Source organism: Chenopodium album, chromosome 15, assembly GCF_948465745.1.
Source record: "Chenopodium album chromosome 15, dcCheAlbu1.1, whole genome shotgun sequence".
Classification (NCBI taxonomy): Eukaryota; Viridiplantae; Streptophyta; class Magnoliopsida; order Caryophyllales; family Amaranthaceae; genus Chenopodium; species Chenopodium album.
The window spans coordinates 6153530-6173556 of NC_137848.1; the positions used below are offsets into that span (position 1 = coordinate 6153530).

Sequence of the window (20027 nt, forward strand, 5' to 3'; positions counted from 1 at the left end):
GCAGTGTTCCCTGTCGTGAGGTGTAGGTAAATATTTTCACACTAAATATTATTTTAGCCCAATTTTGTTGATCAATCCATTACTTCGGATGGACATGTTATAGGCCCAATGTTACCTCATTCTCTCTCAATTTTTTTTTTTTTTTTTTTTTTTTTTTTGGACTAACATGAAATAGTTCTACTTCACAAACTGACCGAAAACCCCTAAACCCTAACTAAATTAAACCCAATTTCTTCAGATTCGAAAATCTGGGGGAAAAATGGCGTCGATTTCATTGAAAGGGAAGACGAAGAACATTGCAAACAGATCGAAGAGATACGTAGAAGAAGCTTTATATCGTAGACTGTTTAAAGATGGCGGAGATGAAGTTAGTGTTCGTCATCAATTGAATGAGTTCCTCAAAAGTCGTAAGAAAGTTTACAAATGGGAAGTTGGTGATACCATTAAGAAGCTTCGACAACGCAAGCATTATTATGCTGCTCTTAAGGTCTTTGTTTTTTCTCTCTCCTCTTTTTTTTTTGGGTTTGTTTTGATTGTTTTTCAGCTTAATTTGTGCATTTTTGGGGTTTTTTTTCCCCAATTGAATATGTGAGTGATTTCAGAAGATTAATACAAATTAGTGTTATTGATGCAAATGGGTATTTTTTTATTATTGAAAGTTTTTTGATTGGTAAGCTCCAGTTTGTGTATAGTTAATAATGCAAACAGTTGATGAATGATTTGTTGATTGATCGTTGTGTTGCATTAGTCATGTGGGAGCTTGGGTTTTTCTGTTCGAAAACTGTTGTGGTTAGAGAATGCAATGGCTGTAGTCACTGACCTTGAAGACACTTTGTTGGTTTTGAGAAGAAGGTAGGGGGAGGTTATGCCAAAGCTGAGAATTCATAGTTTTCGTACGTTTGGTGTCTTGGATTTGTTGCTTTGAAGCCGAATAGTTGCTGCCCTTTCTTCTCGGAAATGGGAGGCAGAATGTATTATATGCGATTTCTAGCACAAGTAACATAGAAGGTAGAATCTAATGTAGGGATATTGAGCATTGTCTGACTATGGCCACCCTTAGTTATTCGAGTGGTCTTTGGTCCTTTAAGAGGCAAGACCTTTGGAAGTCTGTGTAGGATAGTCCAATACGGTTTTCCTTTTTCCTTGGATGCCCTTAAACCCTTGTACCTCATAAATCTGTATCTTCCTGTATAGTACTCTAAAATGACCTGGATTTTATGGAGTTTGGTTTCTGTTTGCAATTGGAATCTAATAAATATACTAGGCTGTTATGTGAACTAGATAAAATCATGTTAGAAAAGTAATATAAGAAATTAGGAATAAAAAAATCAGTTTACATAAACCTTTGGGCTATGGCTAAAATTAACAATAATAGAGTTAGTTTAGAGTAACTTTGGTTCTAGTATGCAAAGAGCCATCCTTAGAAAGAAGACATCCCACTGCATTAGAAGAACTGTAAATGGAATTGATGCGCTCCTCCCTTATAACCCTCAGGAAATGCTGGAGCCACTTGCTGTTACTGTCCCGCACTTCTATTTTTTTATACCTTAATATTGTTTAATTTTTACATTGTTATGTTAATAGATAATTCTTTCTGCATTAAAATTTCCATTGAGTGCTCTGCATAACTTTTTCTACTGCTAAGATTGCTCTCTTAGTCTCCTTTCCCTCCTCTGTCTCGCATATACTATAATCAAAAGCTCTTATCATTTGGTGGAGAGCTTAATAATTTGCAGGGTACAAAAGCGATTAAAATACTGATGGAACATTATGTAATGGAATCCTTTAGTTGAATTAGGTTCTAACAAAGATTTATTCACTCATCTTACTCCGGAATTCATAGGTTCATTTGTTAGTATACTTATTTTATGATTAATTTTTCGAATAATATTACGTACTGATATGATTATGAAGTATACTAATAGCTAGTAGCATAGTTATGACTATCTAATCGTCCATTGCAACCCAGACTATAATTTTATAGGAATATTATATGCTCATCTTATGATAGCATAGTTGTAGTTGCATGCTTTCTTGTTATTGGTAATGAGTGGTGATCCTTTTTTTCCCTATCTTTTACCTTTCCAATTTTGTTTTCTCATCACAATTCTCCATGGTACTATGGTAGTAAATTGATGTGGTTTACCTCTATGCAGCTTTCAGACACTATGGCTAGTAGGGGCATGAACATGACATTAAGTGACCAAGCTATCCACCTTGATCTTATTGCCAAGACTCACGGCATTACTGCTGCTGAGAATTATTTTGTTGATCTTCCTGAATCATCAAAATACATAGAGTGTTATGGTGCCCTTCTTAATTGCTACTGCAAGGATTTGAACTCTGATAAAGCTGAAGCACTTATGGAGAAGATGAAGGAACTCGGTCTGCCTATTACAGCCATGTCTTACAACAGCCTGATGACTATGTACACAAAAAGTGGTCAGCCTGAAAGAGTACCTGCTCTGGCACAAGAAATGAAGGCCTCTAATATTATGCTACAAATATACACGTATAATGTCTGGATGAGAGCTTTAGCAGCTGCTAATGACATTGATGGAGTTGAGAGAGTTTTGGATGAGATGAAGCGGGATGGACGAGTGGCCGAAGATTGGACAACATACAGCAATCTAGCATCAATTTATGTTGATGCTGGGATGTCGGACAAGGCTGAGAATGCTCTTAAGGAGCTTGAGAAGCGGAACACTTCAAAAGCACTCTCACCATACCAATTTCTCATTACTCTATATGGTAGAACTGGGAATTTGGTTGAGGTTTATCGTGTTTGGCGCTCTTTAAGGCTTGCCTTTCCTCAAACTCCAAATATTGCTTACTTGAATATGATTCAGGTTTTGGTCAACTTGAAAGATATACCAGGTGCTGAGAAATGCTTTAAGGAATGGGAATCTGGCTGTACACTTTATGATATTCGTATAGCAAATGCACTCATTGGAGCTTACGTCAAAGATGGTTTGTTAGAAAAGGCTCAAAAGCTCAAAGAGTGTGCTGGAAGTAGAGGGGCTAAACCTAATGCTAAAACGTGGGAGATCTTTCTGGATTATCATTTGAAGAAAGGGGAAACTAAGTCAGCGGTTGATTGTGTTGAAAATGCAATAAGCAATGGTAGGGGAGATGGGACTAAGTGGGTTCCACCTGTAGAAATGATCAATGCAATGATGCAGCTCTTTGAACAAAATAAGGATGTTGATGGGGCTGAAAGTTTTCTGGAGCTTGTGAGAAATGCTGTGGATAACTTGGGGGCAGAAGCATATGAATCATTGATAAGAACATATGCAGCCGCTGGAAAGACTAGTCCTTCCCTGCATCGCCGATTGAAGATGGAAAATGTAGAGGTGAATGAGGCAAGTAAGAAGTTGCTTGAGGCAATTACCGTTGAATGAGTCTCCCTTTTTTGACCTGTAATTCTTGCACTTACAAATTTGGCTAGTTGATAGCTACTATGCCAACTGTTGTTGTTTCAATAATGGATAATTGGATATGGCCTGTTTTTGTGGCTAATTCTCTCTTGGATGTGTTTGCGCAAAATTGTTGTTCCCAAATTTGTTCATCAGCAGTTCAGCAGGTATATTCCTTACTTTTCGTTGTTGGCTCTGCAGTCTGCATCATCTGAAATGAAATGGAATTCTGTGTCCTTTCTTAGCCTGTATGCTGATGGCAGAACTCTCTGGTTCGCTGATTGACATTGATACTCTGGTTCACTGATTGACGTTGATACTTGCAACTTAGCATGTCTGAGAATATTTATGTAACTGTATTTTTAGGACCTGGGATTTTATGAGTGAATTTTTGGTAATTCATTTTCCGACATATTGTTGAAATAAAGTTATCTATATGCATCTTAGTCATCACCTTACAAAACTGATTTTGACCAAGTTCCCTGTCACTATCTTGATCTGCATCTAAAATTGCACGGCACCCACCGGCAACCAGTGACTCAGCGAGGTTAGAATATATTGGTGGGTTAACAAATCATTATATTAGTAAACTAGGTTAGGTCCCGTGCTATGCATGATAATTTAAAATAACTACTTTTTAAATTAACACTATATAATTTTATGACTTTCGTATGCTATATTTATATCAATTGAATGCTAAAGAACAACAAAAAAATTAATTGGAAAAAATAACATTAAGAATAATCAACATGTGTCGTTCTTGGCAAGTATTATTGAAGTATCCATAGAGTATTACGGAGTACTTGATTAAAATTATATTCATAAATTATTCAAGGAAATAACAAAAAGCATCATTTGTTGATTTGATATTTGTATTTCATTGGTTTAGTTTGTAGCTTCTATTACATAATTAAGAATAAATCTTATTGTAATTAACGTATGTAATACATAAAATGTGTTTCCTAAAAATATACTCCATATGTCATAAATTATGTTAAAAATATTATTTTTTATATTATTTTTTAAGTATATAGTTGTCAATATGTTGTTTTATGGAAAGATACATTAAATCTTTTATTACTTAAATATGTAAAACATTTGTTTTTAAATGACATACCAGAAGATGACATGTGTCATTGTTGGTGTGTCTTTTAGTATATAGTTATTGATTGATTGATTTTACTTCATAAGAACAAGAAAGCATAGCATCTACAAAATTGAAAAGATTAGCAGATTTTGAGTAATCCAAGATTATGGATGGTATAATCGCCAAGGCAAGCATATGCCTGGGGTTCAATTGAGGAGAATTTCCTTAGGCCAACTGTGTGCCCTGGACTCGATTGAGGTCAGGTGGAGGTGCTCTCCTTACCGGCTCCTTGGCCGAGGCTCATCCCAAACCCTATAGCCCTTGTAGGCTAAGACAAAGGCATGTTATTAAGCTGGTGAGATTAATGAGGAAAGCAATATCCTATGGTCGTATTATGATTTGTTTTGACTACGAATGATGTAATCGTATCTCTAAAATTAAAACTTTTTTTTCTTTGGTATTCTCATCTGATTACATTGTGGAAAAATTCTTTCAAAGTTTCAATACTGAGGGTTACAATGCTTGTAACACTCATGGGTCTAAGTCAACTAGTGGACTTTTTCAAAATATAATTATCAGACATGGAAAATCATGGCCCAAATAATAATCATCCAGACCCATCTTAATCAAACCAAGCAGTGTAAAACATTTGGAAGTTGAGCTAATTTCGCTGATAAACTCCCATTTTCTAGTAATCACAACTTCAATTGACGCAAATATAATTCCCATATTACCATACACAAAATATCATTTATATAGAGAATAGTAACCGCACAATCAATCATATACATATAATTGACAAATACGCTAACTTTGTTATACTATACACAAAATATAATACTCAATTAATTGTATACAGAAAAACACTCTTGTCCGTTGATGGATTGGATTAAACTCGACTAAAGATAACCTCAATCGATCTCCATTCAATGCCAACAGTCAACATAGCAACCGGAAGTTGCGCTTCAAAATCAGCACGTACATACATACTAGCAACACCGTACCTTCCGATCCCCATGCTTTGTCTGTCTAATTGTTTTTAATTACAATTCAATAGATACTCCTACATGATCCGACGTAGTCGCTTAGAATCCAAGTCAAAATCATTAGATTATTCTCTTTTCATTTTTTTAATAATTTGTTTACAAGTTTGACTTTACACCCTTAATAAATAAATAAATCTAATCAAAAACAACTTGCCGTTGAAGCTACGAAGTTGGGTCAGTTTCTTTGATGTTGTCGTGAGTGATAATGTAAATATGGTAATAGTATATTTGTGCTTTGATTTCATACTCGACCTCTTGATTTTGCTATTGGAAGTGGGAAAAGATGCTTCCATTTTCCTGTTTTTTCAAGAAAATAAAGTGGAAAATTACATGATTGGTTCCCTTGATTTAGGCAAATGATGAAAAAAAATATAATGAAAAAGGATTTGTAATTTAAATGTACAACTTTCATTTAAGGTGAATTTAGCATCAGCTAAATTATTACCAGGCTATGATTACTCTATTAATGACCGGTGTTTTTAATTATAGGAGCTCAACAGTTAAGTTTTATTGAAAAGAAGTTAAGAAGTTGTATACACTCCGCATTAAACTAATTATTTTGATAGGGAGTGTATAATATGTGTATCTCATAATTTTAACTAGATACAAAAAGATCTATTAAATTATATTTAGAGCTCAATAAGATTTCACGTAAAGACTAGAAGCTAGGTTAACTTAACCCACAGAATTTTGACCCTAAATCCAAAAATGCTTGGAATGAATTTATTACAAAAACTTTGACTAAAAAATATACAGGAAAACAAGTTGACCAACTAATTTGACTCATGACTTCAGTTAATTACATACATACTTTGAATCTTTGTTAAACAACTAGTATCTAAAGGTAAATATTCTACTTAATTAAAAGGAGGGTGGATCAAGGATGAGATTTGAACCCTTGATTTTAATTCTTCGGACACTGGTTCTAATACTATGTTAGAAGACTAACAAACTTATCAAAAATTTATGCTAATATATAGCTAAGGCTTGAAGTATAGGTTTTATTTGTTTCATTCAACTCAATGGTGAACTTGCAGGGGGTTGATCGAAGTTGTGTGCTAATTAATTGTATTTTGAATTAAAATATATTCATTTTTTTTAACTCAATAGCATACACGGAGTAGTAATTAGGGTCTGTTTTGATAAACTGAATTGAGTTGAACTAAACTAAACTTAACCGAACTGAACTGAACTGATTGGAGCTGAACTGAACTGAACTGAAATTAAGATGAAGAGAACAAGCCCTTAGTAACACAATAACATTGATTTAATACGAGCCTTTATTTTGTCCGACTCATTAATCAAAATTTTCTTACTTCATTTTGTTTATTGTACTCAATTAATCAAATACAAGTATATCTTATACATCTACCAGATCGACATTTATGTGTAATTTCTATTGCTTCCTTTAGTTTATGTATGTATAGTGTCCTTTTCCTAAGTAATGATTCAATCTCATGGGAGACATTTAATTCTATACATGTGGTGTACCAAATTTGACTTAAATTGAAGGCTTATTATATCATTTAATTTGCTCTGTGTATCATTCCTCGTAGTCTAGTTATGATCACTAATATTCATCATGAAAGTCCGATAATTTTGCTGCCAAAATGCCTCCCAATTAATTAATACTATGGAGTACTTCGCATTCATTACACCTCTCTTTAATTACACCCTTTTTCACTTGCAATTATCTTGTCCAAGTATTTATTTACTTAATTAGCAAGCACGATTAGTTATAAAGGCATTTCGATTAGGTGAAACAGGAAACTAGCTAGCTTACAGCCTGTTCTGATTTACTGAATTGAACTGATTGGATCTGAAATGAACTAAACTGAATTGTTAATGAGAGAAGGAAATTATAAACTGAACTGAACTGAACTAATTGAAGTTGAACTGAACTGAATTAAAATTAAGTTGAAGAGAACAGGCTCTTAGAATTGTTAGCTGGATTGTACGTATTTTCGAAATTATTCTAAGAGACTGAGTAGAGAATTTAAACCATTATCGATTTAATTAGGGTATATTCATGCATTTATTGTCATCTTTATGTTGAAAAGGACTTGAATTGACACATCATAAATAGAAACAATCAACTCGTCAAAAAAAAAAAAAAGGGTTGTTCATACTCTACACCGTAACCAACAGGCCAACATCACGATACTATGAGTTATTGTTGGGGTAGTTGCTATGGTGTGTCAAAAATAGACAATCTTGTATTCTTGTGCTATTGGGATTGAAAGTGGACTGCTTTATGACCTTTTGACATGGTTTGTTATTCCATAACTATTACTTTTTTTATTTTATTTTTTTTAAATGCATCACTTTGATCGGTATATTTGTCGAGACACAATTTTGAGCATTAATATCTTTAATTAGCTATTAGTAAAAATTGTAACAAAATTATATTATGAAACTAGGCATATGACTAATCTAATGATATGTTATACTCCATCCGTTTTTAAATATTTGCCCCATTTCTCCATGAGCGGAGTTATAGGAGAAATTTGAGAAAGTAATAAAATATGGAGGTAGTGGGGTAGGTGAAATAATAAAAAAAATTGTAAAAAGCAGAAGTAGTGGAGAGAATTGGAGGAGAGAGAATATAAAATTAATAGAATATGATTCATGGTGAGTTCACTAGGTGAGAGAAATTAATTAAATATTGTAAAAGCTTTTCAAATAAGGAAATGGAGCAAGTATTTAAAAACGGCCGAAAAAGAAAAATAGAGCAAATATTTAAAAACGGAGGGAGTATAATAATATCTATTGTAATTTTATAGAGGTGAAAAAATTAATTCAACTGTGAATAGTGCAAAAGTCAAAGTGATACATTAAAAATAAAAAACGGAGGGAGTATTTTGTAAGGATTACAAATAAGCATTATGCGTGTAAATTGATGCACAACTATCAATGTCTAAATGTCCATTTATAATTATTTTCGCAATCCATATAATTAACATAAGAGCATGAATACTCACTTACTTTTTTTTCTCTCCTCTCTCTCCTCTCTCTTCTGAGGTTTTAGTTTTTTTGGCCGTTTAGGCCGAAAATAGTCTATTTTCTTTTGGAAATTAGACTATTTTCGACCCTTTTTCTTTAATTCAATTTAGTTTTTTATTTTGTTTTACGTTTTGGTTTGTTTGTTTTGTTTTGTTCTCTCCATATGTGAGAATCTGTTCTAATTTTTTGGGATTTTGATTCTCATCCATGGGTAGGAATTTTATTTTTAGGGTTCTTAAATTAATTGGGAAGGTGATTTGGATTCCTATGGGTCTGAGATTTGTCATCAACTGGTCGATCAAAATATTAGCGCAGATTGCGGAGGTCTCAACTTGTAAAGATGCAAAGACATCAAAAATCATTGCTCGCGTCAAGCTCGAAGCAGTGGAGTATAACCTATGCCAAATATGCAAATTAGTTATGATTTTGATTGTAAAAGTTATGATATTTTCTCTGAATCTGTGGTTTACATATCTTTATTATTGTAGATACCGTATGACTATTATTTAATGATATTATTATTTCCCGTTCAAAAAAAAAAAATATGAGCACTAACTTATTTTCGTGTTTACATTTGGATATTTATGAAATTATGAAGAAATTCCTTATTTACTTAATTAAAGCTAATTAATTTAATTGAATGAATTGCGTATATAACAATAATGAACTAAGTTTATGACAATAGATTAGACGACGTTCCATATATTTTGTGTACAATAAAAAATTACTTCATAGGAAGTACTATGTAAAAATTAGTTGTGACCACCATTGTTCAATTAAACTCATAAAATACGCAGTATATGGTCTTATACAAGTATCAAGTTACCAATAGATATGAGTGATATACTACTGAAATATTATTAAACAAAGAATTTATATTCAATTAGCACATATTGCATATAAGAAAGGACATATGCAAAGTTATATATTATTCGTATTAATTTAATCATAATCAATCAAAGAATTTTGTAGGATATACTAATAAGCGATAACTAGAGGTAGCATTTAGTTATTTTGCTTCATATTACTACACTTGGCTAACTTTTATATTAAGTCACTCTAAATTTTACATCATGAGTTATTTGCTTGTAAATCATGATTTAATTTCTTTAGAAAAAACAATTATTCTTGGGTCAAAAAAAAAAAATTATTCAAAATATAAACAGCATATAATCTCACGTTTCCAAGTACTCAAAGAAGCATGTCCTAGCAATTGAAGTACTTGTAATAATTGTGTTTGGCCTATATGATATTATTAGAATTCATGCCATTCAAGTACTTTGCCACAAGATCATATTGCATCATCAATGATCGATTATCTTTTTCAGCCTTTCGATCGGATTATCACCAATACTTTACATTTTCTTAAAAAAATCTCCACCTAGCTCAAAAAATTACGAGTCATTCTATTTCACTAAAATAAGTTTTACGTGTTAGATTTATTTTCCATTAATAAATAGATTATTTTTAAGAAAAAAAAAGAATTTTATATACTTCGCATATCAAACAAACAAACAAAGAAAAGAATGAACAAAGACGAGAAATAAAGAAGGACAAACCATATTATATTCACTTTTTTTCCTTTCCGCAATAAAATTTATACAAATGCTTCCTAAAAGCAGTGTGATTAATGGATCACCTATTAACCTAATTAAGAACCAAAACTTTTCTTTTAAAAAAAAAAAAAAAAAAAAAAAAAAAAAAAAAAAAAAAAAAAAAAAAAAAAAAACTATAGAATAGCCCAAACCCCATGCACAATTTTGACCAAACCCCAAGATAAAGGCACCCAAAAAAATAAAATATTTGTGATTAAAAATTTTGTTAGGGACATCTAACATTTCTTCCAGGCCCTCCATAATAAAAATAATTACCCCAAACATTATTAATACCACCTCTAATATCATAACAATTTGGATGATCAGCCAAAACTTTGAGATTGGATAATGGAATTAAACTATTACCCCAATCTACTATTTGCAAATTCCGAAAATAGGATGCTTTTCCAAAGCCTTCCCCTGAAAAATGACCACTTCCCATTTGAGTTGAAGTGTGGAAACCTCCTGTCCTTGAATTCACTATTTCCCCTCCAAATTGTACCATACTTGCATGGTCTCTTAGGTGGGTGAACAAAAATGAGGGCCAATACCCGACTAAGACCCCGGATCCGAATTCAAGCCACCAATTTCCGTGTTTAGGATCCTGAAAAGAAGAGATAACAAAACGGGTTACAAAGTTAAGTCAAAAATATGTTAAACATAACTCTAGAGACAATTAATACATATAAAAACGTTATATCCCTGATAGCAATACTGAATGACGTGTGGCATTATCGTGCATGTATTTTTCAATCACCTAATGTTTTTATTGTGAGATTTTCATTCTTAATTTGTTATTCATAATCCGAATACAAGTACACTCATGGATTCTATTATAGTGATATACTTATATGCATAGATGTATATGTAATGTTTTACATGTAAATATTAAGAGAAAAGTTATGCATGATCTTATATATAGATCTAACCCATGTGCATGGTAGCAACAACTAGGCGAAATTGATGCGGGAAAACATAGAAGTGATTAGCCGTACAAACTAAGTTGCTAGATTATACTATAATTTAAGTTGATATGGTTAAGGCCTCGAACTCAGACACTACGTTCATTAAAGTAATAATTAAGCATAAACAAATTATAATTACAACGGTAAAACATATAGTCGTGTATTTGAAAATATTACAAACTAAAGTTTTTGATAATTAATTCTTTCTCTTATTTGTGACATTTTTTCTTCTAATATACTAAGAAATACTTGTACAAGAATCTTTACATACGTAGTTTTGTGGTACCATATCACATCCATTTTATTTTATACTTTCATTCAATAATAAGATATTTAAACACTACAACATGTACAATAATAACTTGAACTATCAGTGGTAATAATTATAAAATAATTCTAAGTATAGTATTGTTAAATTAAAAAATGTTCCAACTATTGAATGACCCTATCATAACTTTTTCACCTGCATTTAGTCAAATTTTACATCAAATTGAGGATTATATATATATATATATATATATATATATATATATATATATATATATATATATATATATATATATATATATATATATATATTGTTGGACTCAATAACGTTAAAAAAAAAAAAAAAAAAAAAAAACCTTATAATTGTAAACATCTTATTGTTATTAATTATTGGATGGTCAAATAGTAAGAATAGGAAAATCATCCATAATTTTATTTAAGAAAATCTTACCATCATTCAATTTCACACTTATAATAAAATTACATGAATTCTTCATCTAATATTCAAAATAGCGTAATTTTGATGACTTTCTATACAAGTAATATTCGTTTGTTAACTTTCCATGTACAAAAGAAGAAAGAGAATAGAATCTTGCAAAGTTGAAAAAAAAGCACAAGGGACAAAGTGTATCATAGTTTCTTTTTTTCTTTTTTTTTTAAAAAAAACAAAATAATTATTTAAAATATTTTTTCTAATCCATATGTATATCTTAAAAAAAAAAGAAAAAAAAAAGACAAATTAAGAAAGCACTAACTTAATCTAGTGCACGCGTGCAATATAAATTCGAAACAACGAGGCAATAAAAGAATTTTTAGGTAGGAAGGTTTGATGATGTTTCCATGAAGAGTAAGTAAAGTTATATAAATCCTGATTCTTTCCTAAAATATAATTGGTGCTTTAGGCATGTTTGTTTGTGCCTTATGTCTAGCAAATGAGTAAACTCTTAGCCTTGAATGAGAAGTTTTATGGCATTTTCATGACTAGCATCATTGTGGTCCTTGTTCATTCATTTTGCCAACATATATCTAGTCATGTTATGATGTACTTCGTATTTCAATTACTCCCTCCATTCATGTACATTTCAGAATGACGGAGAAAAATTGTCACAACTTTTAAAAAATAAATATAGATTTTTCAATTTTAAATCAATACTTAATAGTGTACTTACAATGATAAACAATGTATCCACGAAATATATATACCCTTAGCTTAATTATTTATGGTATCTTTGTTGAAAGCACGATTTCTTAATTACCTTATTTTTTGCAAAGATACCAACTTAAAAGCAATTTGGGGATTTCTGTTTAAATATTTCTACTATAGCATTTAAAAAATCATGATAAAGTTGTTTACCTTCCATATTAGCAAGCTAATGTCAAATTGTCCTCCTTTGTATGAAGATGTTGGTGAGATTGCAGCTCCAATAGCAATCTTACTATTAGTTTGAACAAATCCTGAGCATAACAAGTTGTAGCATCCGGTGGCTTGGTACGCATCGCTCTGCCATATCAATTACAGGCATCAGAGTAAGATTATGTAATATAATTCTCCTCGATTAGGGTATTCTCATTAATGTAGCATTTAGAGGGTACACATACCATTCTATTAGAGATATGTACAATTAATACGATAATAATCTATGTACACTATAACAAAATAATATCGCAACTGATTGAGTATATAATATATTTCTGGGCCTCAACCATCATTAATTCCACTTTGAAGGAGGGGTAGATGAGATTCGAACCCGTGACCTCTATGTCACGTTGGCTTCGATATCATGTTAATGGACCATCTCAATAAAAAAACTTAAGCTGATGGTTAAGGCCCAAGAATATATTATATACTCTATCAGCAGGAATATTAATATATTCGGTAAATATATTCTCTATCAAATAGACTGTCACATTATAGCCTTATAGGCGCTATAAATGTATTTAAAAGCATTATTGATAGGCTTTAATAATTTACGGAGTAGTTTTCAAGTACTGCTATGACTAGCACAAGAAGAAAAAAAAAAATCATTCATCGTGTTGGTCTTTTGGTCCACAAAATTCAACACTATATGTAAATTTAGAAATCTCAAGCCGAATTAGAGCTAATTCACAGATTGTATTGCTTCGGATGAAGATTTTAATTAAGGCGATCGTTGATCGAATCTGCAATGTAACTAGTTCTAAGGTGATTTGTACTTGTATTGGAATTTTAGATTTCCTAGGATTTGTTTGAAAATGTCATTTGACTATCTTTCATTAATGAAATTTTTTTTCTTGTCAAAAAAAAAAAAAAAAAAAAAAAAATCCAAATTTACGTACAATGTAATGTAAAAATGTTATTAACCGAATGAGTTTTTTATGAAACATAAAATAAAACGAGTAGATGAAAAAAGGGTAATGTGACTTACCGTCCAATAAGTAAAGAACCTAGGATAATTGTCACCATAGAGCTCCGGGCTAACCTGAAACAGAATTCAATACATAGTTTTAGCCACGAATGTTGACCCCCTATTTAGTAATTGAAAGGTTGTTGGATGTGACGTAGTCAGCAATAAATTTCCATAAATAACACTACTTGTCAACTTCTAATAATGTCAATTTAATTTTGAAGTGATTATTAATAGTATAATATTTATATAAAGCAAAAGCTAACGAACGTCCCGAGGGCATTAGATAAGCTAGTTAAAAGTAGAAAGATTAAATTAAAATTAACATTAATTACACCGATCGATGCATGATTTTATCATGCTTTCCCAAATTAATATCATTTTAAGTAATATATAAATGCTTATCCGACGCCCCGGGAGTGTTCGTTAGCAAAATCTTTTATACAAAAACCCTGAATAAAATATATTTTATCAAAAAACAAGTCATGAAATTAAAATGAAGGAAATAAATAACATATATACCTGCCAACCAGCTTCAATTGTATTAAGATCATCACCAAATGAACCAGAAATGACCCACATTTGAGATAAGCTAAATTCATAGGGGTTAGCCACTCTAGGAGACCACACATTTATACTTGCTTTTGCTCCATAATATTGTTGTCCAGATACATATCCCACTGCATGCTGTTTAATCACAATAACAATTAGATGTTCAATACATTAATTGTTACTAAATCACGTGTCATTCAAAGTTATCACACGATGTTATATGAAATTTGTCGTTTTTAAGGGCTATGGTTAGCCAAACACGATTAATTTGAATACATGGAATTCTACATTAGTGGAAAATGGAAATTCACACGTATATATTGTATTGAAGTATATATAGACTATAAATAACGTACACTTTCAGAACGACTTTAAAAAGTTTTTATCAATATAATTTAAACCTTACGGAGTAGAACTTTTAGAGACGGGGAAGTATGTATATATTATACGGTTGATCTTCAAAGCATGGTATATAATGATGGATAAAGTTGCAGAAAATGTCATCAAGGCAATCGATTTGAAGTCATTATACGAGGGACAAATATATGAAAGCAAACTAAATGAAGAAAATCATGAGAGTGAGGAGTTACTACAAGAAGCAACCTGTCTAAAATTAAATGAGTTGAAATTAAAGAACAACCAACTATCATAAATTTTCTCCCTTCTCTTTTTCAGTCATAAAAATTCAAGTCACTCAGTTTGCTCAAATCCTGTCTTACCAACATTTCTGATTCACATTTAAGTTTTCCCTCTTTTTCTTTTTTACTTTTTCTTTTTTTTTTTTGGAGGGTTGGTAAATTAATTTTGATATGACGACATGGTTCAATAGTCAACACCCTCATTTATTTCTAAATGAAAATCAAATAATTTTTTTATGTTTTTTCTGAATGATAATAAGATAATTTGCATTGGTATCTTACTATCTTACATTCTTACCTTATGTAAATTTCTATTTCCTCAAAAAAAAAAAAAAAAAAAATAAAAATAAAAATAAAAATAAAAAAAATAAATTACAGAGTATGTAAATTTCTATTGTACATTATTTGTGTTTTATTTACATATAAAAAGATGTTGGAATGATTAAAACACTTTACTTTGGAGTATTTTTCATGAATGGTTATGAAATCATTCTTTTTATAAAAAGGCAAAAAACGAATTAGTCTTTTTATACCAGATAAAATGATTGCAATGTTCGTGTTACATGTATTATTGTTAGGTACACTAATTATCATCATTGAGGAAAATATAACAAAATTTCTTTTAGCACCTCTTAAACTAATTTTAATCGCTTATTTCCTAGAGTAGTAGAGGTTATAGACACTAGACATTGTGAAACGTTAATGATTTTGTTTGTTTTCTTTTCTCGAGTGACTAACATTATGAAAAAAATAATTATGAAATTTGAATTCCAATCTATGAAATCAAACTATTGTTAGTACATTGTAATCTTAGCTTGTAAGGCTAAATCAATGAAATAGGGATTACAATTTTTTTTTAAGAAATAATTTAAATTCTTCATAGAAAACAAATTGTGGGACAATAACAAACTTTAATAAGCTCTTTTCCAGTGTCTTTTGACCCCTTTGCCTTGTGTTCACTATGACCCTTGTGGTGATAATGATGGACAAACTTGAGCACTATGCCTTTTCTTTCCCCTAATTTTTTTAGTAATCCTAATTTCTATTCAATTACTCGTAAACGATATTATCAAAAACATTACGAAATTCACGAGATATCCTTCATACTTCAATATTTCTCGAATGTTATTCGTTAACAAACTCGAACATTTACAAATTAGAAGAAAAAATCTCTCTTAATTTAATATTTGGACGGTGATTCTCTCATAAAACATATCAAATCAGGAAGAATTTAGAGAGACCGAGGGAGTACTTTTATTAATAAGTAAATTAGTTTCAAAATACAATTTTTTTTGGTTTCTTTATAAATTTTCAAATATTTTTGGAGGGGTTCAAGACCATTTACAATTAAAAAGAAAATAAAAATTACCTCATGGTCAGAACCAGTTGAATCTCTTCTAACAAATTTTCTGGGTTTTCTTCCAAATCTTCTAACAGAGCTAACTCTCATCACTTCTTCTTCATTTGTTCTTCTAATTGGAATTGTTCCTTCTGGACATGCTTCACCTGTTACATGCCATAATTGGAAACTTTCTTCATATATTTTTCCTTCTCTTTCATGCCCTTTTGGCCTCTCTGGTGGTTCCTGAAAAAAAAAATTCATAATATTAATCATAAAATTAACAATGACAATAATATAAAATCATATTAATAAGGTTTTATTATGATTATATGTCCAAAAATAATGAAACTTACCAATGGTTTTTGACCTCTTAACATTGGATGATCAAATGCTGGTTGTTGATGTGCTAATACACAATCTATAAGATCCCCATCTACACTCTGTCACCAAATCCAAAACAAAAAATGTTAATAATGCATATAACACCATGCTAGTAGTATTTGCAAGGATTTGAAATTAGTTGTCACGCTGATAGTGTAATTTGAACTAGTAATGCGGCAGCTGAATCTGAATGTTCAGTTGTTCACAGTTTTATCTCTAACATAGCAAAGAAATGGATAGTTTAAAAATAGAAAGTTTGATAATACAAACTATTTGAGCAAAGTTGAAAAATGACATAAATGCAACATCATTCCAACAAAAACAGGGGAAAACAGAGAGAAGGAAAAAGAGAAAATACTTGAATAGTTTTAATTGGAGTTTTGTTGATCCTCTTGAGATGTTGTCTGACTCTTTTTAACTTCTGAGCTTCCTCACCAGGGCGAAAACTCTGAGTATCATTTCTTGGTTTATCATTGGCAATGCCGGTTTCCGAGGTCGATAAAACAGGGGAAATCAGAGAAGAACAAACAAGTAGCAACATTACACCAACAATGGGAATGATTGAGGAAATCTTCAACAAACAGCAACTACATTCCATAACACCCATTGAAGAAATATTACTATAATCTTTGCTTTTTCTCATATTTTGTCCACATTTATGTTGTCTTCTTCTTGTATAATGGTACAAAAAACCTTCCTTTTCTTCTTCTTCTTGGCTTCCTTGTTTATTTCTCTTTAGTTCTACACAACCATATTTCATAATATATGACACCAAGAAATAGTATATAAATATATATCCAAGAAAATGTATATTTTGGGTAATATAAATTTAAATTTTTTTTTTTGGGGGGTTTTAATGACAATCTTTAAAACACTATTTCCAAGGTTTAGAATAGCTAAAATGACAAACAAAATGAATACTTGCTTCTATTCTACTGCCTCTATACTCTATAATAACTGCACTACTTTCTTGATTTTAGTAGACAGAATTTTAGAGAGAGAAATTTAGAGTTGGGTTAATTAAAAATGGTATGAATCCAATGAAAATTTGGGTTGGGTTTATATTGTTGAATAACCCATGTGGAGTTGGGTTGGAGGTATTAATACAATGGGGTGTTATGATCAAAACATGTTATATTTTAATTAAAATTACTTTATAATATAAAGTTTGTATGAAATCTAAACATTATGATTTTGATTTATGATTAAACATAAGAGGAGAGAGAATGGGGCGTGGGGTTATGTTTCCAGTCTCCAATACATAGACTGCAAAACTTTAGCTTTTTTGTGGTTATTTTTATAAGCAATTACAATATGGTCCTAATCTAAGAAATATTTTGGTTATTTATTTTAATTTTAATTTTGTTGTTGTTATTCTTTGCTTGGGTCTTGAAGACAAATGGGAATTACACTGGGATTTTCTGAGGTTCTAAAGTTGGGTTGTTTTGCTTTAAGGGAGGTTTCTTTCTCACTTCCCTAGATGTTCTTTGTGTCATCCTCTCTAATCTAGTAAATTATCTTTAGTGTTAATAGTGTTTAATATGGTTTTTTTAGCACTAGAAAACAAAGCTATCCCACTTTGTTAGTCATTCCTAAAAATTGGTTTTTTGTATTTGCCATCTAGATTTGGATAATTTCGCACAAAACTAGTAAATAGGTTATTGGTGTTGGTGATTTAACATCATCTATAACTTATTGAGCTTGTTGAACTCAATTGTGTGGTTGTGTGTGGTCAACTTGTATACATAGTGCATCATAACATGACATTAGGTCTTTGCAATTGTTCATTAAAGTTGTATATCAGTAAGTGACAAGAGTTTGTTTAATTTCTCCAACAATCTCACCAGATTAAATTAAAGCTTCGTTCTATTTGACTTTTTATGTTTATCATAATTTCTTTTAACATGCATCTTATCTAAATCTCTATAATACTACCTCCGTTTTTTTATTAGTTGACACGTTTTGACTTTAGCACTATTCACACACTTTCCTCTGATCATGTTTTGTGATTTATACGTAATGCAAAATAAATTATGTGGGGTCTTGTTAGATTCGTCACGGCATATATTTTCAAAATATCAACTTTTTATAATTTTTACTTATCGATATTTAATGATATTAACGGTTGAAGTAGTACATTGGCAAACGTGATTAAAGAAACGTGTCAACTAAAAAGAAACGGAGGAAGTATGAGGTATAGTTTAACCTATTTGAATTATGTTGTCTGGATATCATCAATCTGAGTATATGTGTGAATCCAATGAAAATTTAGGTTTATGTTAAGACATGTCAAATGTTAGGGTGTTTTGATTCAAGCTGGCCTTTGCAACCTTTGACGCAAACAAAATAAAGATATTCAACATCTATCTAGGAATTGTTTTATAGCTTGAATAGCGTGGAGGGGTGGATGACTTAGTATAAACTAATTAATAATTTAACAAAAATATTTCTCTTCTAGAATTGATTCAAGTTTATGTCCGATATTATAATTATTTAGTCGGGAAGATATTTTAATGCCCATATTACGTACAGTAGGATCGATCTTCTTACCTTCCTCTTTTCAATTGATGCTTTGCCCCCGCTTGGATTTTATGTAACTTTTCTAGGGTTGAAAAAGACAAGGCAATGATCTAGTTACAATGCATATAGATGGTGTTGTGGTGCGTGGTTCAAAGAAATAGAGCTGGATGGGTTGATGCCTTGATGATGATGATCATTCGGATCGTATGTAGAATCATTGAAGGTGACAAGTTTGGTATGGGTATGATTGCGTTACATATTGAGGCTTTAGCATGTTTGTTTGTATGAGCTATGATGGGCCTCATAGTTACACCTTCAGCAAGAGGTGTCAAAATCTGACTTGACATGAAACCCGACCTGAAATAGCAATGATTTGTATATCTTACTCATAGGTGAAAAGACTGAAAACAATGACATGTAACCTGAACTGAAATTGACTCTTGACATTAATTGACAATTGATTTATCTTGATAGTTTCTGACCTGAAACAGAATTTGTAGTCAACTTGATATTAACTAAAAACCGATTGAACCTAACTTAGCTTGACAATGATCCAAACCTGATTTGGTACTCAACTTATTTAGAACCTGAAATTGATTATAACCTATCACAACTTGTTGCTGACCCAAATGGATATTAACCAACTAGCAACCGATTTGACATAACCTGATAATAATCTGAACTCGAAATAACATTCTGATAAAATTTTAAACATAATAATAACCTAATATAACCTACTGCCTACCTGAACCAAAGTGACTAGATTCGACTCATGGTGTTTTGTTTTGTTATTGTGTTCCAGCAAACCAAACTTAAATTTACTCAATCCAA

The 20027-nt window shown here is 31.1% G+C and overlaps 2 protein-coding genes across 2 annotated transcripts; one reads left to right on the plus strand and one right to left on the minus strand.

The window, feature by feature from the left end:
* The first annotated feature begins 205 nt into the window (after positions 1-205).
* Positions 206-3519, plus strand: LOC145581719 (large ribosomal subunit protein mL101 (rPPR4)-like). Its single transcript, XM_081638746.1, has 2 exons — positions 206-487; positions 2157-3519. The coding sequence occupies exons 1-2, from the start codon at positions 260-262 to the stop codon at positions 3399-3401; spliced, it is 1473 nt and encodes a 490-aa protein (XP_081494872.1). The 5' UTR covers positions 206-259; the 3' UTR covers positions 3402-3519.
* A 6741-nt stretch (positions 3520-10260) lies between these two features.
* LOC145581720 (protein neprosin-like) lies at positions 10261-17921 on the minus strand. Its single transcript, XM_081638747.1, has 7 exons — positions 17035-17921; positions 16649-16735; positions 16323-16538; positions 14286-14450; positions 13785-13838; positions 12734-12880; positions 10261-10751 (listed from the first exon to the last, which is right to left on the minus strand). The coding sequence occupies exons 1-7, from the start codon at positions 17434-17436 to the stop codon at positions 10374-10376; spliced, it is 1449 nt and encodes a 482-aa protein (XP_081494873.1). The 5' UTR covers positions 17437-17921; the 3' UTR covers positions 10261-10373.
* Between the last annotated feature and the right edge of the window lie 2106 nt (positions 17922-20027).